We start from the raw sequence: 22,800 nt of genomic DNA, 5'->3' as shown, positions 1-22,800 counted from the left end.
AAGATCCAAAATGGCGCGTTTGATTCGCTTGTCGAGATTCGTGGATCTGCCAATCAACGACGAGAACGACCTTGCCTGGCCGTTTCATTGGCGGACGAGATGCGTTCGAACTTCCAGCTTCCATTTTTCATTTGGCGTCCATGCGACGCTTCCTACCGCGGTGGCTCCAGCCAGCGGCGGCGCCGACGCCCAAGCCCACTCCACCCTCGACGGCCGATGCGACCGAGGCCATTGTCGTCAACTTTGTCGGGCTCGTCATCGTCCAGGGCGCGACCGAGCAGCGCCAACTGCGCTACGACATGGAGCTCGTCGTGCCCGAGACGCGGCAGAAGACGCAGTGCTCCAAGCGCTACAGCCAGTTTGTCGCGCTCCGCGATGCGCTGCTATCTCAAATTCAGGCGGCGTGCGCCTGCCGTCGCTGCGCAGCCGTGCGCACGGCGATCAAGGCGGTCCCGTTCCCGCCGCGACGATGGCCGGCGCGCGTGCGACACATGTCGGAGCGAGCCCTGCCGCTCGAACGCTTCTTGCAGCACGTGCTCGACGTGGCGCTGGCGTACCCCGGCTGTGGCCGCTCCAAGAAACGCTTTCACGACACGACGAGCCATTTCATCGGTGCCCCGGTGTGCAAGATCCAACCGACGCATACGCTCGACTTTCGCACCTCGCTGCAGTCGCTTCTGGTCTTGACGCAGCTCGAGGTAGTGCCGCCGACAAGCCCAGCGCCGGAGAGCGATGCGCCACGTGCCGAGGAAGAGCCCGAGGCTGCTAGCAGCGCTGAGAGCGACGCCCCGGCCGACGCCACGACGATCAGCCCACCGACAGCACTCCAAGACGCTTGCCCTTGTGACGCGGTGGCGTCGATGCTCTGTGCTATGCAGACCACAGAAGCAGGCGCGGACGACACGATTGCGATCGACATTCGGACAAGCAAAGCTGACTGAGTCCGTCCAGACTCGACACCTCGTTGTATCTGCATACCTTACCCCGCACCGTCGGAATTCGAAATGAATGTCTGTATTGCATGCTTTTCTTTGCTGCACCGCTGGGGTTCGATCCCTGTACCGATGTATGGCGCATCACGGACTAGCGATCGCGTGTCCTCGTTGCCGCAGACCACGCATACCGCGATGTCTCGCTATGTTGTAAAGAGAGAAGAAGGTACGAGGAGAGGGCGGAAGGCGTCAAATACAGCGTCAACGCCAAGAGGTTGACGTCGAAGGGCACGTCCCCGACGACACCGGCGTTCTGCACGAGCCCATCGACGCGGTCATACTGTGAGACGACGTACTCGGCCGCCGCCTCCACGGACGACACAGTCGCGACGTTGATGCAGAGCGTGCGGACGTTGGCGTCGGCGTGGCCGTTGGCGACGCTGCGCGCACCAAGCAGAACGATGCTCTCGGGAAAGCGCTCGGCGAGGTGCCGCGTCGACTCGAGGCCGATGCCCTACGCCGACAGCTGTACGCGGCGCGGTCCATCGCCGCACGGCGTACCTTGTTGCCGCCCTGCATGCTGGCAAGGTGCAAAGTGGCACGGTATCCGGAACCTCCCATGTGTCCGGGAACATATCGCGCCAGGACGCTGCCACGTGGGCAAACGTTCTGCACACGTCGTTGTCGGTGCATCGAAGACAATAAAGTGCATCGAAATGTCCGGTCTACTGCGATCGTATAACGGTACTATGTCTATTGCATGAGTAGTCGTTGGACTATTGAATTCTATCGTTAGATGCGATGATGCTCCATGAACTGGTTGCACGCCGCCTTGAGCGCCTTGGCCGATGTGATGTACGCCTCGATCGTCGCCTCGTCGAGCAGCTGGAGAAGCTTGGGCTGGCGCATCTCGCTCTCGATCTCGTGGATGACGTTGGTCTGCGCGAGTTGCTGCCAGTCCGACCGGATGGCTTGGACCATTGACTCGATCTGGTGCGCGAGCCCGAGAAGCAACGTCGCCAGCGTCGACGAAGCCTCCATCACCGGCGGCAGTGTCTTGGCTTCAGCCAAAGCCACGAGGTTGTCGAACTGCACGAGGGACACTGCGCGGGCCGTCGTAGCGTCCGGTGCGGTCAAGCGTTTCGTCGCGGGCGCGCTCTTGACCGGCGTCTCGGAGCTGTCCGTGGCCAAGCACGTGCTGCTCAAAGCAATGACGTTGGCCTTGGCGCCGGTCAGTTGCTTCTCCGTGGTGGCGAGCGCCAATGCGACCGTGCGCATGATCGTGGCGCCGTTTTCGTAGACGGCAAGCAGGAGCGTCTGCGCGTCGTCCGTGTGTTCGTGCTGCAAGGCGTCGATGAACGAGTCGAGCAGCGGCAAGGCCGACACGCACCAAAAGTAGACTTCCCGGGACGCCTTTTCGTAGCCGTCGCGGGCGTTGAGCGACTGCGTCGTGATGGCGCCGATGAGTTTGGCGCCGTTGCGTGGACAGAAGCGCATGAAGCCGTCGATGAAGCCGAGGAGCTGGTAAAAAAATCCCTTGGGCGTAGCGGCGTCGTCGAGGTGCTGGACGTAGATGAGCAGGCCAAGGCGTAGCTTGTGCAAGGCAGCAATGACGGGTTCGCAAGGCGCAGCCAGCTGCAGCAGGTTTGTGGAGACGTCCCCAGGCAGCGCCTTTAAGAGTGCTGCAAATTCATCGCGCGTGATGGTGGGAACAGGCTTGTCACCCGTGATTCCGCTGCACAGCACCGCGCTGCCGACGAGTGCGACGAAACAAATGGCACCACCAAGCAGCTTGGACGTGGAGGGATCTGGGCGTTGCGACGCCGTGACGATGCCCGCAACGCCGCCCACAACGCCCGAGAAGGCAGCGAGACAATAGTACTTGCGATGCATGGGGCTCGTTGGTCAATGGCATTGAAAGTGCAATCCCTACGTCGCATGGATAATTTCAGCCAATCACATGACAGAATTGCCGGGCCTTTCTTTGTGCCGAAGTTTTTTGTAACGTGACACAAAGTATCAAGTGGCCTTTCTTCCAGACACGATGACGTATCGAGATATCAACTGGACACGTCAAGGGCCAGGGGTCAAACACTGGCTCTCGGTACGTTAATTCTTGCTCCATTCCAGAGCACATGGTCAAAGTAATAATAACATCCAAGCACTATTTCAAGTGGAATAACACCGATACTTCGCGGTGCTTTGTCTCTCGGATGTCCCGCTCGCTCGGGCTTTACACCCGCGGGCACAGGACATCAAAACGCTTGGCTGAAACAGGTGGATCTGGAATGGTTCAAGAATTATGTACTAGTATCGAGATATCGCCTTGATACAAAATGGCCAAGGGCTTGTGGTCAAGCGCTTTCGGATCCAAGGCAATCGAAGCGATTTGTGCCCAACGCTAGCCATCGGAATATGGACGGCTCGCATGCTGCGGACAAGATGTTAGTGGCTGCGAGGCATGATCTGGACATGCCAGTATGGTACATCCGGTGCATGTAAAAATGATTTCATTAGCCATCTACTAGTATGGTTGTGGCTCCATGCATTGCAACATCGTAGTACGTTTTTGTATCCTTCGTGGAGAAGATACTAGTCGCTCACGGATCGTCGGACGTTGTGGTCGCCTCTTGGTGTGCTTCAATGTACGCGTTGCACATGTTCACAAGGTTCTCAGCCTCGGGACGAATCGACCGAAGCGGCATGTTGGCCAAGCCGAGGTAGGTTGCATTCACTGACCGGTTGGCGTCGAGCGATGTGATCGCCTCGGCCTCGTGTCTCTGGACGCTCAGCGCGTAGTCGATGGCTTTTTTCGTCGAGGTCACATGCGCAGTCAACGTCTTGAGCTTGGTGTTGACCGTCGTCAATTGGTTGCTGACCTCGTCGCGCCACGCTGCGCGAATGACGGCTTCCGAGGCCTCCCCGGCAAGAAGAGCAGCGGGGACCACCAGCGCAAGACCGAGTAAACCGAGCGGAATGCAAAACAACGCACCGATGGCTGCACCCCCGACGTGGCTGCAGGTCTTCCATTTGTCGACGGCCTGGTCAACGAGCTTTTCGTGGTACGCGCTGTCGCGGTCAAAGTCCGCACCGAGCTGTCTCTGGAGCGTTTTGAGCTTGCCGATGGCGGCGTTGAAGTGGAGTGCGCACTGCTCGAGTGCTTTGAGCGCGTTCTGGAGTAGATCGTCGCCTTCGTTGAGATGCTGAAGGCAGATGGCTTGGGTTTGGTCCGACGTGGACGCGAGGAAGAGCGGGAGCGCGTCTGTGACGAGCATGCACCAGGCGAGGACGGTCTGCGTCGCGTCGGTGTAGCAGTCGTGGCCGTTGAGCAATTGTGTGAGTATTTCAGTGACGAATGGCATGGCCGCAGGAGAGAAGTCGGTGTCGCAGCTTTGCAGCCACTCGACGATGGGACTGCCTTGGTACCCCGGGGCGATGGCGTCGGTGAGGGTTTGAAGCCTAAGTGTCCGTGAGGCTGTGGTCGTCGGGGCAGTGAGTTCCATTGGAGGTCTACAAAGGAAATTGAAAAATGACGATTCGTGCTACACTGTACATCCGCAAAATCGACAGGCTGGGAGGCATCCAACTTGATAGTTTAGCTTTGGATTGAGTGCACCGAATGATTAACGTCGTTTTTCAAGCCGCACACGTCAATCGTACGTACAGTACGTGGTGAGCCCATCGGTTGACGCAGCTCAGCAACAACAACGTTATGGATTCTACTGGTCCTTTGTAGAGAGCGGTGGCATTTCGTGCAGCGAAGATGGAAAGCGATCGACGTCCGATGGAGCATGTCACCTCGGACACCACCTGCACAATTGACCCGTGCCTGGACTACATCGAGTTGATACAATTTACAATTGTATCAACTCGATGTAATCCAGTCACGCGCATCTGCTGGTCGACCGACTTGTGACGATTTCGGATTGCGTTCAAGGCCGTAGGGGCTTATGGTCGCGAAGAAGCAAAAGGAGCCGGCCACGCAAGACGATCGACAAGACCAGCCACAGCTGAGGCGAAGGCGCGCGCTGGTACCATCGCCACACAAAACAACTGGATTCGTGTCCTGCCTCGATCCAGCATGTCTTCTCCGTGTGTTGCCTGCTACTTGATCATTTCGAATCAACGTGCCAGGTGTCAACGCGCTTTTACAAATCGAATTACTTTTTTTTGTCGACCGAGCTACGCACACCGCTATTCCTTGGCTCGATGGTTCGCGTCACCGTACCCGAGCTCTACGCAGTGCACTCGTGGATGCAGAGCATCGACACCACTTTCGACGCCAACGACACCCTCATAGCCCTTGACGACTTCCAAGGCGACTTTTCCATCCAAGCCGCAAGGCTTCTCGGCACGATCAAAACTAGCATGCTCAACGCTGCCGATGCGCACGCCGCGGCAGTGCGCTCCGTCTACTACTGGTGCGACTTTACCATCCCACTGCTCCGCGCGCACATCGAGGCGCGTGCGGCAGGACACGACGGAGACGCCGCCGCGTGCCACGACGCCCTCATCAGAGGCCAGGAGCAGCTCGCAACCGCACAACAGAAGCTCATGGAGGCGTCGCTCAACGTCAACATCGCGACCGGAATGCTTCGGGAGCTTCTCGTCCAAATCAAGGCCGATTTCGACCCGTCGACCGAGTACTACAAGCAGCTCAAGGCACGCACCGAGGAAAAGCATCGCAATATGCTTAAATCCGGGACGATGGGGGGCATCGCCGGTGGTGCCGGCCATCTTGCCGCGCAGTCTCTCGTCGGCTTCGTCGCCGAGTCGTCTGCGGTGGCGGCGGCTGCGGCCGAGTCCGCCACCGCCACTGCTATCTTGGGGCCCTTGGGTCTCGTAATCGCTGTCGTGACCGTCGCGGGCGTGTGCATCTACAAGGCCGCGAACAACTCCGATGCGGACTTTGGCCCCGCGATTCAGAAGCACCTCGACATCATTTCCAACAAACTGGTCGACGTCGAAAGCAAGGTTCAAACGACACAAACGGTTCTGAACGCGGCAACCGAGGTGATCAAAGACGACAAGATTCGAGTCAGCCGCATCGATGCGACGCGCCGCTCGTCGGTCCTCTTCGTCCAGATCCAAGAGAGCAACCTTACGCGCGCGCAGGAATTGAGTGAACAACTCATCGCGCAGTGCCTCGAGTTCCAGGCAAGACACCCCATGGCAACCGCTGGCGCCTACTAGTAGCGCTCCATCCCTTCTATCTTCTCTACATCCTCTTCTTAGTACATTGTTTGAATTTGCACTTTCTCGTGACGAACCAAACGGCTCCATGCCAGAACATCCCTTCGACATGATGATCAACAGCCATCGTCTCCTCGTCCATCGATGGCAACAAAATAAGCTTATATACAAAAAATCAAGTACACATGTCCAAACATTTATTGATCGACACGAGCTATCCACACCACCTCGCACTTGCCATTTCTTTGGCCACTGCACACGACGTATCATGGCAACGTCGCCGATCAAGTGCTCGACCTCGATGAGTTTCTGGATCACGGTCCTCGGTGTCGACTTTGATAACTCCCAGCAGCCGCTGGAATCCATGGACAAGGACTCTACAGCGCCCGCTGCAGGACAGAGTACTCGGGCACCCATCGTGGGCTAGGGTGTCGGATCCGCTGCGGAGGGATTGGACCAAGAAGGCTCCACAGAGCTTTAGCGAGCCAAAAGCGAAGCGGCTTGGTCGGGTACCGCTCGTAGAACGCAACGTTTGAGATGTGGTGCAGGTTGTAAACACTTGATGAGTGGACGCTGTTGTTGCCGGTGAAAGTTTTCGAGTCGATCCACGTCAGCAGCCGTGAGCCTGCGCAGCGCATCGATGCCACCGCATCACACGGGGAATCGTCTTGGAGTGGTGTCGGTGTGCTCGTCGTCGTGGCGTTGCTCTCGGCGCTGGCAGCAGCCTCGACCTCTTTCTGGGCACTTGGCGAATTGTTCTGCAGCCGAATCCACTGAACAATCTTGGGGCCCTCGATGAGCGCCATGATTCATAGCAGTTGGCAACAAAAACAAATCGAGATCGTGACGCTACGATCAGGCTATCAATAGCGCCCATCTTCATCCTCCAATATACACTGGATAGTTTCACTTGATAGAATGCAAAGCAAGCGATGCGTTTACGGCAGCCATGAAGTAGAGTTCCATTCGCTGCATGTTTCCCTATCAACATGACGTTCAAATGGATTAGATAAAGGAGCTCGGTTCGAGGGAGAACGTTTCGCGGCCGTGACCATTAGCATCCACGCACTTGTAGTGTACCCTGCTACATTTCTCGAATCCGCGGGGACATGGCCCATGTCCCCGCGGATTCGAGAAATGTGACCGACCCATGTCACATGGGTCGGTCACTTGATACTTGGGACGTTTGTAACGCTCCTGCGACGCCTACAAATGCGATGCCCAATCAGCGCCATCGTATCAAGTCCTGTATGAGGTGCCCATATCCGGACATGGCACACATCGTCCCGGTCTACTTCGGGGCATTCTGCATTTTGCTCTGCTTGCTCACCACGAAATGGTGCACCCTCTCCCGCCGACGAGAGTAGCGCTGCAAAACATGGCGGGCAATCAAGGCGCAATGCTTCGTGCCCTCATGCAGGGTCTGCAACACGACTTCCGCGGCAACCAGCTTCTCGCGTGGCTGGAAACGTACGAGGGCGACTTCAGCGTGGCCGCTGCACCCCACGTCGCTGCCATCATCACCGAGCTCCGCAACGGCCGCGACCGCCTCCAACGAGCAAGAAACAGCGCTCGTGAGTGGTGCACTTGCGCGAACGCATTCTTCTCGTCTTGTTGAGCGAGCGTGCGGCGTCTGATTCGGCCTCACGGGATTGTTGTCTGCGGGCGCTCAATGAGGGCGACGCACGTCTTCGGGACGCGCTCGAGAATCTCGCAGCATGTTCCACCTGCTTCAACGAAGCGTGTGGCTCCTTGACGTCGCTTTGCACCCAATTCGAGCTCGACTGCCAAGTCAACTCTGCGGCCCGACGCGAGGTTGCCGACCGATTTGCGACCAAGGTGGCCACGACCGTTGCCGGTGTCGCTATGGCCGGCGGGATCTGCATGGTCGTCGGTCCATTCGGTCTCGCTTGTGCAATTCCTTCGGGCGTGGCGACTGGAGCGACGGCCGGCGTCGTCACGGGTGCCGTGACCACTTGGTGGTGCAGCGCTGGCCTCGAGAAGGAGCTCGCGACCGTGGAGGCTAAGTTCACCAAGCTCCGTGATCATGCGACCGAGACCTCGACGAGCATTGAGACTGCCCTCAACGAGCTTCGCGACGAGGCCGAGACCGTCACGTCCATCCAGTCCTGCCGCTCCGTCAACCTCACCTTCATGAACTTGGACAACATGCCTTTGCGTACCATGGAGCAGCAAGCCCGCGAGCTTTCGGTTCTTTGTACGGCGTACTTGGAGGAACATCCGCCGCTTCTTAAACGCGCCGCGTAAGCCGTTTGCTTCTGGCACGATGTATAATACTAGAGTGTTCATGATGCTTTGCGACTCGACGTTATGCACTCTTTCCAATGACGAGCGGCGGCAAATGAGGAACTTGATCTAGGCAGGCGGAGGCAGGAGCGCGATCCACGGGACGAGGTGACGTCGCGGTCCCCGTGTTGAGCGAGGAGTCGGAGAAGCCGACGAAGAGCAGGCTGCTTGGACTCTTGGACGAGGCTGTGGTGCAAGTGCAGTTGAGCGACGCGTGCCGCCTTGACGGCAATCGTCCAGGGACTTGGCAGCGGTAGGTCGGCGCGAAAGACACGATTGTTCCGGACTCATCAGACGTTGAACCAGACGCAGGCGCGGAGCACGGGCCAGAGGTAGCGGCACGCGGCTTGATGCATGGATGCATGTTGGACGCCGTCTTTGCGTCGAGTAGAGGTAGTCTGAGAGTGTAGTCGGCAAGGTCACGCCCAAAGGGACCGTGACGATGTGATGCGTGCTCCACACGTCCTTGATGAAGTCGCAGTCGACGAGGATATACTCGTGCTCGGGGCAGAGGAGGCCCTGTCGAGCCAGTGCAAATGGGCGCGGCACTTGACCGCTCGGAGCATCACTTGGTAGACGAAGTCGGCGTCCTTGGGTATTTTGTCACACCCGTCGAAATCGTCTGCCCTAGTCAAGTGTCTATGACGCTAGGCACTAGGTTTGCACGGGTGGCACGAGGCAGCTGTGTAGTAGGCTCACTGCCGTATTCTGACGTATGAAAAGCAAAGTCGTCATGTTATGGTACGTAGGGAAGAGTCGACGTGTCGACCGTCATGGTCACACTGGTCTATTGAGTTTGGGCGTACAGGTCCATGTACATCTTGCATTCAGCAACGAGATTCCTGAGTGCGGGGGCGAGCTGCTCGAGGCGGCGGCTGGGCAGCGAGAGATAGAAGCTCGACAGCGAGCGATTGATGTTCATCGAAGACAGGGTGTTTGCATCACGGTTCAGCACCGGATTAGCGAGACGAAGGACGTTTTGGGCGCTCTCGACGTTGGTCTTGACAACGCTCAAGTGCTGTTCGATCGCTTTCAATTGCTGGTCGAGCTTGTCGTTGATATCTTGCCGACGCTTCTCGGCTTTGCCCGGTGTATCGACAACGCCCGGGAGAATGAGGTTGATGAGCGTACGCCACGTCTTTTCGAACGCGTCGGGTTTCACGTTCGTAAAGTACTCGAGGTTGCGCTGGGTCCGTGCCGCCTCGACGTCGCTCTGCACGTGAGTTTGCAGGATCGCAACATCGCCAGCAACGCTGCTGAGCGCATCCATGCTCGCGGCAAGCTTGGTATTGGCGTCGACCAAAATGGGTGCTCCTTCTTGCAGCATTTTCAGGCATGCTGCCGCAAGGTCCTCGTTGCCTTCTTCGCGTTGCGCAAGGTACATGGAGAGCAAGGGCGCAGACATGTGGCACCAGTTGTACGCACCGCGTGTCGCTTGTCCGTGCGCAGTGGATGCAGCATGCGCGTTTTGGATCAATCTGCCGATGACGTCTGCAGCCCGCGACGGAGGGCGGCACGCGTCGTGAAGGGCTTGCAAGAGCGTCTCGTATTGGACGTTGGCGCCGACGGCATTTGCCCAGATGTTCATGTACTGGTATTGGACCAGGGCGCGTTCCATTGTGCAAGGCGCGAGAAAATCGAAAGATGTCAATGTCGCCACAACGCTGCGTCGCAGTTGATAGATTCTATCACTTTTTCTGGTTGTAGATTGGATCTTTTATGTCTTGACGTACGGTATTTGCCCGACTTCAAGGCTTGTATCGACTTGTACGGGGCGCTTGCTGCCGTCGCCTCCGCCGCTGAGTCCGGCGCCATCTTACATGGGTAACGTCCTGCAGACACGGCCGAGGGAACGGAGGATTATCGTCCTCTATGCACGTCGAAGCGTTGACACATCAGCTGTGTGATGTGCCCAGGTTTCGATGTCCGTTCGATGCCAATCGGACAAGTTGATAATTATCCGCTGAGGACACGGCTGTTTCAAAATTATCAACCGGCTGTTTCCAAATTATCAAGTACTTGTAAACATGACTGTTTTCTTATCGCGTTCAGAGCCTCGCGTCCAAAAATTCGGCGCCATTCTCGACTCCACTTTCACATCCGACGTCACTTGCCGACATTCATCAAGGACATGAACGCTCAAGGCGCGGGCGTCCTCAGCGAGAAGTCAAGAGGCGAAGGACTCATGACCGTTACCAGACGCACCTCGTCGATGCTAGACTGGATCCCGACTAGTATTCTAGTTGTGGGGGCTGTCATCGCCACTTGGAAGTGGCTTCACCCATGTCTATTGCGGCGCTTCAAGCCCAAGGTCCGTCCCAGGGACCCTCGCACGCTCACATCCGCAGACGTCGAAAAATACTTGGAGGCGCTGCCTCGGTATGACTCCACGAGCACGCAACAGCTGCCCTCGTCCAGCGATCCCGTGATCGCCGCAGCCTTGCACAAGCTACGCCTTGGCCTGCTCATCTACGTCCAGCACCTCGGCCACGCCGCGACGCCCAAGAATTTTTTGACCAGCTCCTCAAATTCATCGACGACTTCGTGCCCTGTTGTCCTCGCGACGGCGCCAAACTCATCGGCGCCATCACGACGCAGTCGCTCAACGCCCGCGACGGCTACGAGAAAGCGTCGCGGGAAGTCTACTTTTGGTGCACGTCGGCCTTGCCGCTGCTCGACTCGTTCATCGACGCCTTGCAGCAAGGACACACGGACGACGCGCAGACGCACCTGCTTGCCGTCTACGAAAACGGCGCCACGATCATGCGCACGGTCGCATTGGCGCTCGCCACCACGGAGAAGCAACTGACCGGCGCCAAGGCCAACGTCATTGCTTTGAGCAGCACGTGCTTGGCCACGGACAGCTCCGAGTCGCCAGTCGAGAGCGCGCCAGAGATGAAACGCTTGACCGCACCGGACGCTACGACGGCCCGCGCAGTGTCCCTCGTGCAGTTCGACAACCTCGTGGCTTTGGCGGAAGCCAAAACACGGCCACCGGTGATGGAGGCTTCGTCGACGCTGGCGACGGTGCTTCTCGGGCTCGCGCACCAGATCGAGTCGATGGTTCAAGGCACCCAGTCGGGCTGGCAGCAACTCGCGCAGACCAACGTCATCCACGAGATCGAGAGCGAGATGCGCCAGCCCAAGCTTCTCCAGCTGCTCGACGAGGCGACGATCGAAGCGCACATCACATCGGCCAAGGCGCTCCGCGCCGCGTGCAACCAATTCATGGAGCATCATCACATCTAATGTTAGAATTCAATAGTCCAAAGATTACTCAGACAATAGACATAGTACCGTTATACGATTGGAGTAGACCGGACATTTTGATGCACTTTATTGTCTTCGGTGCACCGACAACGACGTGCACAACGATCGCCCACGTGGCAGCGTCCTGGCGTCCTGGAGAGATATATTTCCGGATACATGGGAGGTTCCGGATACCGTGCCACTTTGCACGTTGCCAGCAAGTGGGACGGGCGGCAACAAGGTACGCCGTGCGGCGATGGACCGCGCCGCGCACAGCTGTCGACGTCGAGCATCGGCCTCGAGGCGACGCGGCTCCTCGCCGAGCGCTTTCCCGAGAGCATCGTTCTGCTTGGTGCGCGCAGCGTCGCCAACGGCGACGCCGCCATCGCGCCGGGCACCCGGACCACGTCTACGGAGCTGGCGGCTCTCGCCTCGTAGAAGCCGCAGGAAGCCAAGTCGCTGGCCCTCGATTCCATGGCCTTTCAACACGCCGAGACATCGCGCTATGCGTGGCCTGCGGCGACGCTGACCCGCGGTCGCTACGGCATCTCCAAATCGCTCGGACTGGCGCTCGGACGCATCTGGGCAGCAGCGTTTCGCGAGATCTGCACGGTCTCCGTGTGACTGCGACACGACCACGAACGTCCATTACACGGGTGCTCGGTCGGCCGAAGCTGGCGCGAAGAGCGTGCTTTTCCCGATTTTGCATCCCACAAACGTGCAGTCCGGCCTTATATCAAGACGGCGGTGCATCCGTGGTCGAGCCCTCATCCGCTCGGTCCGTGATATGCCATACATCGGTACAGGGATCGAACCCCGGCAGTGCGGTGTGGCGTACAATGCAAGAAATTGCTCTAAAATGATTCTTCCTGTCGACGACGTGTGAGTATGCCGGTTTGGAACGCGTTGTGTATCAGCACTCAAAGCACGAGTCTAGACGGGCTCACTCAGTGTCGCTCAATGGGCTCTCGATCGCAATCGCCTCGTCAGCGTCGGATTCTGTGGCCCAAGTGCCACAGTTGTAGAGCAACGTCGGAAGCACTTGCACGTTGTCGTACTAGTACTACTTCAGCATAGCCACGTCGTGTCTGTAGTATGATGTTCCGGCAAAACCAGTCACATGTTGTCTAGTGTACTCTAGTTCTCTATTGTGGTCTCTTGTTAGACTATCGCCCACGCATCCAGCAACTCTGTGCACAGATACAAGAGCTTCTCGGGGGCTTCTAAACTTGTCGATTGGCCGTCGCTTGTGCAGCTAATGGCAAGGATTGTCTCGGCAACCTGCGCCTTCAAGCTCGATAACGCGCTTCCGTCGCGTCGTCGAGCATACAAGCACCCTTCCATTGCGTTCCTCATAGCGTTGACGTCCAGCAGCGCTGCGTGGAGCACACTCCTTGCATGCGTCTGAAACGCACTCGTCACCTGCGTTCGGATTTGCGCCGCGAGCGCTCGGACAGAGGTTGCCGACGACGGGCCGATGCTGACACCCATGCCCCACGGCCCCGCAATCGCCTGTTTTGGAAGCCGCCGCCGCGTCGAGTCGTCGGGGCATCGAAGCACTCGCAGTTTGCTGGCGTCGTGTAGGATGTCGTTGAAATGCTTGGCTTGAAGCGCGCTTGTGGTGGCCATGTCGGCGCGCAGACGAGCAGACAGCTCGTAAAGAAGCGTCGTTTTGGTGTGATCAAGCGTCGACGTGCTGTGCTCGAGTTGCGAAAGAGCATCCTCGAGCATGCTCCAGCCCTCTTGCAGCGCTTCCAGAATGGACAGCCGCATGCAGGCGCGGCCCATGTCGTCTTGCAGAAGGAGATAGTCGGTGAGCTGATGCAGCACGTCGGTGCACCACGCAAGTGCGGGGCCTAGCGCTTCCTGCCGCGCGGCGTGGCTGCTTGCAACAAGAGCGTGGTAGCGCTGGACGATCTCGTTGATCTCGGGCGAAAAGTCATCGCGGTACGCAGCAAGGACGCCGCTCGGCGCTTCCAAGCGCAAGTGGATCGGCATCGACAGTGATACCTCGAGAGTCGTTGAGCTTTGCATGGCGACCTGGATTCCGTGACTTGATAAAATCAAAGGCTTGTCACTGAAAAGTATCAAGCCGATCGACCGATAACTATCAAGTCGATCCGGATAGCATCACACATCTGGAGCATCCAATGTCTAAATGCACGTAGCCAGATGTTGTAGTTGATCAAATTGGGTTGCCGCGTTTCGCAGTCGGGCATTCCTCAATTTCCCACGCCGCGCACCACTCCATGCCCATCTTGTTTCTTTGTCTCGGGCTTCTTGGCGTAACCATCGCGAGTGCTTGCCTCGGCGGTGCTGGTTGCTGTACACGCCGCCGCACGGGACCGCGCTCCAACAGCTTCGGTGAACGATTGCCACTCCCGGCGAACGACATGCATCGCCTCTCGACCTCGACGGTCACCGAGTCGCCCTCGACCGACCACGTCGCAGTGTCCATCAACTACCAGCAGCTACCGGTATCACCCCCAACACCCCAACACCCCAGCTGCAAGCACCAAGACGAAACAACACCGAGTCCAGCGACATTTTTCGAGCCGAAAGACAAGTCGACGGGCATCGAGCCCGCGGTCGTGCCAGTCGTCGAGCCGTGCGATGTCGTGGTTGTCGTCCGCCCCCGCACGACAATGAACCTTCCATCGACCCATCCCCCATCGACCTGGCGGTCTCATGACCAATTGCGCAGCGAGTTGCCGACATCTGGTCCGCGTACGATGCGTCTGTCGACGTGGCACCGCCCGAGGCCCTCGCCGTCAACGGTTCAGGGCTCGTCAGCGGACTCGACCGGCTACGAACGGGGCTCCAGATCTTTGATACGCTTCTGCACGTCGGCGTCCAGCCGGCGCTCTTTTCTCGCAACTCGACGGCGACCGTCGACGCCTATGTGCTCACGTGTCCGCGCACCGCCGCCCCTTTGATCGGAACGGCGACGACGCAGGCGCTCAACAGCTGCGACGCGGTGGACAAGGCGGCGCGGGAAGTCAACTCGTGGTGCATGGTAGCCGAATCCTTCCTCGGGTTTACCATCGAAGCGGTGCGCGATGACAACTTGACGAACGCGACAAGTGTCACCGTGGCCCTCTGCAGCAGCGGCGTCGACGTCATGCGAACGGTGGCGACAGCAATGCAATCGTGCATCGACATGTTGAAAGTCACGGCCGCCTCGTATAAAGACCTTGTTGCGCTCTACGAGTCCAACGCGACGACCAAAGCGCTCACGACCCGGAACCTTTCCGGAACCGTGGCGTCGTCTAGCCAACGAGTTCCAGGCAGTGGTGGGCATGACGATGTCGAGTGGGCCAAGGCACTGCAGTGCCATGGACGCCGCATTGACAAGCTTGTCGATCGCATCCACGAAGCGTTGAATGCGCTGCAAACATTGCGCGTCATTGAGGCCCTCCAGGCGTACCTCGAGAGCCCCGTGTCGCTCGAGACGCTGGATCGAACGACGCTTCAGGAGCTCACGATGCCATCGTCCGACCTCTTAAAAGAATGTGCAAAGTACCAGCACAAGCATCGAGAACGCATCCACACGAATTTTAAGGTCATGTAATGGAATTGTTCAGCTAGTATTATGACAGATATTGTTGTTGGTTGTACGAACATCGGGCCTTCGTTCGTCTGCGGCAGTTGGGCGACTCGCAAGGGCTCTTTGAGCTCGGCTCGTCGCTAGCTTTCGCCCAAGCGCGCTCGTGAGCTTGTACTTATTGTGAATCGCCCAGCGTCGGCTCCAAGAAGACGAGCGCAGCTTGGTTTTCCGGCCATTGCACAACGCGGCAGTTGGTTGTGGAACCCCTGCCTTTTGCTTGACCCTAGACTTAGCCTGTGACAGTGCACTATTCCACGCGACGAGTCGAGCCGATTGCATCTCGCCGACTCGCAGTCACTCCAACCTTGCGTGGCAGGGCCATCGTCCTTGAGCGAGCTCGTGCGTTCACGCCGTCTTCCTGGCAGCACCGTGACGGCCATCATGATTAGCCAATCCAATCGTCCTGCTAAAAACACGGTGGTTTTTTATTACACACGAGTGTGGGATGTGTGGGATTTACAGCGTCGTCGTCGCTAGATCGTAATGACGCTTGTGGTTCTCGACGAACTCGTTGCATGCGTTGCACAAGGCCGACGCAACCTTGCAGTAGACTTGAACGTGATCGGTAAGGTCCGTGGGGTCCGGGAGCTCCTTCGCCACCAGCGCAGCGACGCCCGTGGTCGGGAGCTGCAGCAAACCCGTCTCGATGTGGGCAACCATCACTTGCAGTCGTGAGGCCAATTTGTTCAAGGCGTCGGCCATGGTAATGTCGATCGTGATTGGTGGACACGTCGTCGTGCGCTTTTGTGTTGACGGCAGTAGCCGCGTTCCTTTGTTGCAGAAGGTGGTGCACTTCTTGATGGTCTCGCCGAATTCCAGTGCGCTTTTCTGCATGTTGGGCGCCCATTTGGGCAACGTCGTCGTCATCGTCGTCTCTGACGTCTCCATGGTCGCCTCGTCGTTGGCGCTCGCCCCTGACATTGACAGCGTGGTGTCGTCCGTTACCGACAACGGTGGGGCCAGTCTGCCGGTGCGCATGCGGTGACTGAACGTCACGACGTTGTCTTCGACATTCTTCAAGTACGCTTTTGTAATCGCAAGGGCCGCGACGGCCGTGAATATGGTGTCGGCACTGCCGTCGTAGATCGAGCACAAAACCGTGCGTGCATCGTCGAGATGGCCTGTCTTGAGAAGGTCTTGGAGCACCGTAAGCTGCGACGTCAGTGCCATGCACCAAAAGTACACGGCGCGCGACGCCTTGACGTATGCGTCGCTTGCGTTGAGGGCACGCGTCATCATGTCGCCAAGAACGTGCGCCATGTCGACTGGGCAGTGCGGCAGAAACAGCTCGATCGATTGTAAGAGGCGCTCGAAAAAGAGGTGCGGGAGGTAGCCGTCGTCGAGGCGCTGGTTGTACAGGACGAGCACGGCGTGAAGCTGGTCCAGTACCGGTACGCCACCGGCCGGCGACGAAATCTCGGCCCAAGGTGCGGATGGGATGTTTTCGACCCACGGCGCTTCGAACGCTGCAGCCCGCGCAGCTTTGTCTCGCAGCAGCGGATCAGGCACGCTACCGTCATAGTCCGTCCGAGGGTCCGATGGGTCCAAGTCACAATCCTCCATGCTTGCGGGATGGCTGGAATTGACGGGGGCCCATTCCTCGGGGTTTTCTTTCTCCAGAGTACTAGTAGCGTATACCACCAGTATCTCGCTGTCGGTCGCATTGACCGTCGTGCTTGAGTTGGTCTCGCATTGAGGTCGTGTTGGCTCGGGGCGGCTCTCCTCGATCGTCCTCTGGTCGGTCTCCGGGTGGACTAGTAGCGGCGCGTTGGACCTCGGCGTCGACTCTTCGACCGGTTGCGTACGCATGGTCTCTTGCTGGCTCATTTGTTTGTGTGGGCACACAGCGCCACGACCTGTGCCCATATTATCAAGGACCCGCGCCCAAAAGTATCAAGTTCCCACGTCGTTCTTCGAGCTCGGATGCGCTCTGGGAGCGGACCACATCATGGGACCACGTGATAGAAAAGTGATACTTCGTGATGCACCTCGGTGCCTGCCATCGACACGCCAACCCTCCCTTGGAAGGATGGGATACTGGGGCACATCGCCGCCCAACTCGACTGTACTGCTGTACGAGTAGGGTAGACATCAGTGGGTAGACACCTTGTCCGTGCTGCCAACGTTGCAGCGACATGCCTCCAGTCGACGTCCAGTGCTCGCGTCACCATGCCGATTCGCGACACCACAACACGTCTCGATCTCTCCACGGCCATCATCGATCGACACCGTGTAACGACCGAGACTGATGACGTGGCGCCACCACAGGCCACTAGAACCTCGCACGCCATGACGCACGCCACCGTCGGAGGAGGTTGTCGTCTCTGCTCCTTCTCTCTCGTCGTCGTTTGACCGAGAACTGCGCATCGTCTTGGCAGTACCAATTCGCTCCAAGGGGATCGATTCCCTTGCATACTGTAGTACTACATGCCATGTTCATGTGATGCATGCGGATAAATTAAATTAAATAAAAATCGACACGGTTAGCCTAGCGTGCCATGCAGGGCGCTCGCGCGGCAGAGCGGGCACGAGGCCTCGGTCTCGAGCCACTTGACCAAGCACGCCTCGTGGAAGCTATGGCCGCACGCTGTTGTGAGGCTGCGATCGCCCATCGCCGTCTCTTCCAAGCAAATCGGACAGTCGTGCGTGATGCTGCACGGCTTGCGGAGGGCCTCTGCGCGGCGCGGCGCGCAGAGAAAGTTGCCCACGAGCTGGCCCACGTCGCCGTTCTTGCGATCGTCCGGTGCGAGCAACCGCGCGACGTCGGCAGTAAACCGAGCAAGCCCTTCGGAGCGCTCGTCGACGATACGGCGGTTGTCGACGGCAAAGGCGAGGCGGCGGCGCGGCAACGGCGCCGATAGCATGGGCTCCTTGGTCGTCGGCAGGTCCCGCAGCAGTGCGCGGAGCGCGTAAAAGTCCGAGTACCGGCGGTCGAAGATCCACCAGCTCTTCTTGCGCGGACACACGACCACGAACCGGTAGCTCATGTACGCGTCGGCTCCGGCGAGGTTGCCCTTGGTCCGCGTCGTGATCTTTTGTGCGCCGAGGCTGTAGACGCGCGGGGTCTTGGCGAGAGACGCCGGGCACTTGACCAAAGCGTCGTGCGTGGGCTCTTGGCGTTTGACATGCAGCGTGTGCTTGCTGGGCATGCTATTAGCGGGATCGAGAATTTTGAGTTGTGGCGCCGATTGGAGCGAGTGACCTGCGAAAGCTCGCGATGGAATGCGATCGCCATCTGAGATGTTTGATTGCAACAAAGTATACCGCGTTGTGTACAGGGTAGGTCATCCATAGTCACATGTCGCGTTCTGCGACCCGTGGCGGCAGATGGTCTTCGCGCGAGATGTCGTCGCCTGGACCGTACACTCTGTGGGCTCGACACTGGCGACGATGGCGTGCGCAGCAATGTCGCTCGGCGATGCAGATCGTACTAGCACGGAAGAAGGGCTCCATGGAGTAGTATTACGTTGAAGCGTGTTGGGTCCAGGGCCCAGAATTTTGGCTTCGGTTCAGCTGGGCGTACAGACATGACCGTCGAGTATCGTGGAAACCATACTTTGTAGCCGTCAAAGGCGGCGTTGGGTAGCAGGTTTGCAGCGAATCAAGGCAGTGTCACCGACCTTACAGCCATTAAATCTGCAGGCTAAGGCGTCCGTGGCAGCATCTCTGTGGCCAGCCATTGCGACCCTAAATTTTCCAGCCCGTGTCTCGGTGCACCGACCAGTCAAGAGGTCGCTGCGAACGCTCGCGAGACATCTATCGCTCTGGACGATCATCCTGAACGATCGGCTTCAACGATCATCCTGGCGAATTCGATGCTAGGTGGACGACGGCTTCAACAAATGCTCAACAAATGACGTGGGCGCGACTGTCGCGGCGATTCGGCGTCCACAGGTCGGAACGCCGTCGAAGCGCCGCGACGTTCCGCTGCGATTGGTGGCCCTCCCTGCATTCCTCAATTGACGCACACGCGTGTACGACCGAGCTTCCAAGCGTCTCGGTACCTTCAAGGCGCTCGCCGTACACCGTAGAACGCGTGTTGTTCGATGCTGCTCGCTGTGCGTCGGTGGAGAGTGCAAGGTGCCGGGTACTGTGTCGTAACACGCGGGCGTGATGGGCCGTCGACGGCGGTTCCGGTAACGCCGGCATGTGCTCGTACCGGTATTGATCCTCGCTCGCGCGCTCCATTCGAGTACTCGGTCTTACCGCGGATGCTGCAGCGTAGAAACGACCTTACATGTCCTAAATGAGAATGACCAGTCGCTCGCACGCCACCGCGACGACCGCCGTCAGCGACGGAACGGATGAACTTTACGCCGAGACTCGGCCAGCACGTTGTGTTGGGTACATTGCGTCTCTCGCGACAGTTCATACACATGCCAACAGGACGTCGATGTTGATCAATGTACTGTCTGTAGTATGATGCAGCCATATCCACAACGCGGCTCCAGAGCGTAGGTTGTGTCGTCGGCGTCCCTTCGCCTCGATCTCTCCGCGTGCCACGTCATTTTGTTGGACCGATGAAACGGCTGCATGTGTGGTGACTGAGATAGGTTGCAGGACATGGCAGCAACCGCAGTGGGATGGCCCTCGATCAAAGGAGCGTCTCTGTTGATGCCGATTCCGCATGACGAGCACCTAGATTTCCTTCTCAGCGACCGCAGCGGCACTTCGATAGAAAGGACAGAGTGGGTGGAGCAACTTTAGGACGCAGGAGGTGCGCAATAAGCTCCATGCACCTGGACGAGAGCCATTGCGGACGCCTAGCGTGGACGCATAGCACAGTGGACTAGCGGCGTGTGCTCGGGCAATATATGTCACTGCCAAGTTCGATCTCGCCGCCATCAACCAGCCGCCGAAGTGTACACCGGGTTACACTGCACTGTACTGGTTGAGGTATGAGATGGTGCGTCTCTGCTGTCGGGCGACCATGTCGGGGGATCGCAAGCGTATCGACCCCGCCATGCGAGGCGCCTGCAAACTACATCCTTCTGTGCCTGCTTGCGCAGTAGTCTATTTAGTACTCTAGTCGACAGAAAGACTTCCATGTGCTCCATCCACAGAGAAGACCATTATCGTCTACTACTGCAAGGGCCACCTGGCCGTGCGCCTCGAACCTGCGGGGTGGCAAGGTTGCGTGTCCCTTCGCTCCAAGATACTTTGTCGTTTGATTGGTTCCATCGCGGGCATATCTTGTGAGCCAGCCAATCAACACGTTGCGATCATAAAGTAGAGCCAATCAGCGCATGTTCTTTCCTGTCGCGGATGCCATTGGCGGAAATCACGACTCTTGCTATTTGTATAGGCAATTGAAAGATCGCAACAGATTCGAATTCGCACGAGATGGCAGACAAGGCGCTGCGGCAGCTCACGCGCGGCCTCACGAAGGAGTGCATCGAGGAAGGGATCATCATGGCGCCGGAAGAGGGCAGGAGCATGGAGGACGCGCCGTACTTCCAGCGCTTCTCGGCCGACTTTTCGAGCAGCTGGACATGCTGGTCGAGATGCACTTCGGCTCGGCGCTGTGGCAGGACATTTTGCAAGCGCAGCAACCTCGCAAGACGAAGAAGAAGAGCCCATGGGAGCCATCCGAAGGTACGACTCGTCATGCCTACGCATGAGGAGGCGACGCCATGTGCAGCGTGGACGCTGCTAGGACCCCCGACGGCGCTGCTCGGTCCGACGACGGTCGAGTCCATGTATGCGGCCGAGCCGCAGGGCGACAACCAGGCGACGCATGACCTGCCATCACCAGTCGCGGACGCCAGCACGACGCAGAGCTTGCTCCCGGCTTTCGATTTGACGGACGCAAAGGGCACCATGACGCCCGAGCTGCGTCTGGACGCGATGCTGCGCATGGTCCGGCTGGCACGGACGATCCAGCGGGCGGCGCAAAAGTTCAAGCGGCTCTTGCATCGAAGCGAGCGCCCGATGCAGCTCCAGAGTACGACTCCGTTGTTTCTTGCGGCCGAGTGCTTGCTCATGCCATGCGTAGTTCACCGCGCGACGGGGTTGCGGCCCGCCGACTGGAACGGGTTCAGTGACCCGTATGTGATTGTGACAGCATTCGAGCTTCGCGGTGTCCAGACGCGCTACGAAGTCGCCAACTACATGATGACCAAGACCGAGATCCAGTACAAGACGCTCAACCCGGTCTGGGACTTTACCGTGCTCTTGTACGTGCTCTGCTGTCATGAACCATCATCATCATCATCATCGACTGCATGGCTAGGCCGCACATGACGCCCGAGACAACGGTGTGCTTGACGGTCGTCGACTACGACTTTGGCTCGAGCCCGGACTTTCTTGGCCAGGCGGTACAGCCGTCGATGCCACTGTGGATGCTGGCTTACCGTCGCCGTAGACGGTCTCGATGGACCAGCTCCACGAGAGCACGGCGCTCGAGCTCAAGCTCGGGCCGCTTGTGCACACGCCGTTGCACGCCGACGGCTCGCCCATGAGCTTTGGCGACCGGGACACGCCCGGCCAGGTATGTGCCTCGTCGCGCCTCCCATGTGTCTCTCACGCTAACGTAGGGCACGCTGGGCCTCACGCTCTCGCCCGTGCCATGCCTTGTCTCGGGGCTCCTCCGCGTGCTCCCGCCAGCGCCTCTGGTCCGCGCCAACTGGTTTGGCACGGGCCCGACCTTCCAGGAGATGTATGGCGTTTTGCGAAGCGATACACTGGTGCTCTACTCGGCGAAGGACCGCGCGACGTGCAGCCCGAGCTTCACCGTGCCACTCGATTCGATCGCGCGCATTTTGGACCAGGAGAACGAAGATGGGCAGTGGGAACTGCACAGCCATGAAAAGCATGCGTTGCCACCGTGGACCTTCCGCGCCGAGTACTGCTGCGAAGGCGGTGAAGAGGAGCGGCAGCGGACCCATGCGCGCTGGGTCAAGGCGCTGAGCCGAGCGACGCACCGCCCCGTGCTCGTCGAGCGGTCGCCGTCCCAGTTCCGGTTCAAGTTCATGGCCTAGAGACGCCATGCTGTAGTAGGTAGTAGTAAGCATCATCCATGAAGAGGACGTCGGCCATGGACTTCGAACGCCTTCGCAGTCGCCCCGCCCATGCTCCTGCCCTGCCCCACAGAGGCCGAATGGCAAGGTGATATCTTTGGGAAGGGCCATCTGAACCCTGGTGAATACGGTCAATTGTCGTTGAACCAAGGGAATCTCCTGGCTTGAACGACATTTGCGTGGTTTTCACCCGCAATTCCACTGTGGTGGCCGTGGGAAACGTGCGAAAAGGCATTTGTCACTGGATTTCACATGGTGCGAAGGACCCATATCGAAGCGTATGGAGTCATTGAAGTGGGAATCGGATGGCTGCGATTCGCTTAGATAAGTGCAGTCGCCAGCGCCGCGACCGACGACGACGGCTGGGGATGCGCCGTCGCGTGGCCAGCGCCCTGCGTCTGCGCTAGCACATCGCGCTTCGCTGAAGGCGATGGGGCGCGACGCGGAAGAGGACGTCGTCGCGATGCATCAGCAGGAGGCGATGCGACCAGAC

The 22,800-nt window shown here is 58.6% G+C and overlaps 4 protein-coding genes across 4 annotated transcripts; 2 read left to right on the top strand and 2 right to left on the bottom strand.

Annotated features, from left to right (window-relative positions):
- Nucleotides 1-1,724: 1,724 nt before the first annotated feature.
- SPRG_20514 (hypothetical protein) lies at nt 1,725-2,825 on the bottom strand (the record flags this gene model as incomplete). Its single annotated transcript, XM_012347210.1, has 1 exon — nt 1,725-2,825. One exon carries the CDS (start codon nt 2,823-2,825, stop codon nt 1,725-1,727), a length of 1,101 nt encoding a protein of 366 aa, XP_012202600.1.
- Nucleotides 2,826-10,563: 7,738 nt separating this feature from the next.
- On the top strand, nt 10,564-12,305 carry SPRG_22211 (hypothetical protein; the record flags this gene model as incomplete). The annotated part of the gene is made up of 4 exons (XM_012347248.1): nt 10,564-10,623; nt 10,953-11,647; nt 11,900-12,044; nt 12,120-12,305. The coding sequence occupies 4 exons, from the start codon at nt 10,564-10,566 to the stop codon at nt 12,303-12,305; spliced, it is 1,086 nt and encodes a 361-aa protein (XP_012202638.1).
- Nucleotides 12,306-17,771: 5,466 nt separating this feature from the next.
- SPRG_20513 (hypothetical protein) lies at nt 17,772-18,437 on the bottom strand (the record flags this gene model as incomplete). The annotated part of the gene is made up of 1 exon (XM_012347209.1): nt 17,772-18,437. One exon carries the CDS (start codon nt 18,435-18,437, stop codon nt 17,772-17,774), a length of 666 nt encoding a protein of 221 aa, XP_012202599.1.
- A 2,343-nt stretch (nt 18,438-20,780) lies between these two features.
- SPRG_20512 (hypothetical protein) lies at nt 20,781-22,268 on the top strand (the record flags this gene model as incomplete). Its single annotated transcript, XM_012347208.1, has 6 exons — nt 20,781-20,883; nt 20,930-21,232; nt 21,284-21,464; nt 21,521-21,605; nt 21,653-21,778; nt 21,825-22,268. The coding sequence occupies 6 exons, from the start codon at nt 20,781-20,783 to the stop codon at nt 22,266-22,268; spliced, it is 1,242 nt and encodes a 413-aa protein (XP_012202598.1).
- Nucleotides 22,269-22,800: the final 532 nt, after the last annotated feature.

Source organism: Saprolegnia parasitica (assembly GCF_000151545.1).
Source record: "Saprolegnia parasitica CBS 223.65 unplaced genomic scaffold supercont2.34, whole genome shotgun sequence".
NCBI classification, from domain to species: Eukaryota; Oomycota; class Saprolegniomycetes; order Saprolegniales; family Saprolegniaceae; genus Saprolegnia; species Saprolegnia parasitica.
This window is presented reverse-complemented; position numbering and strand designations above follow the sequence as displayed.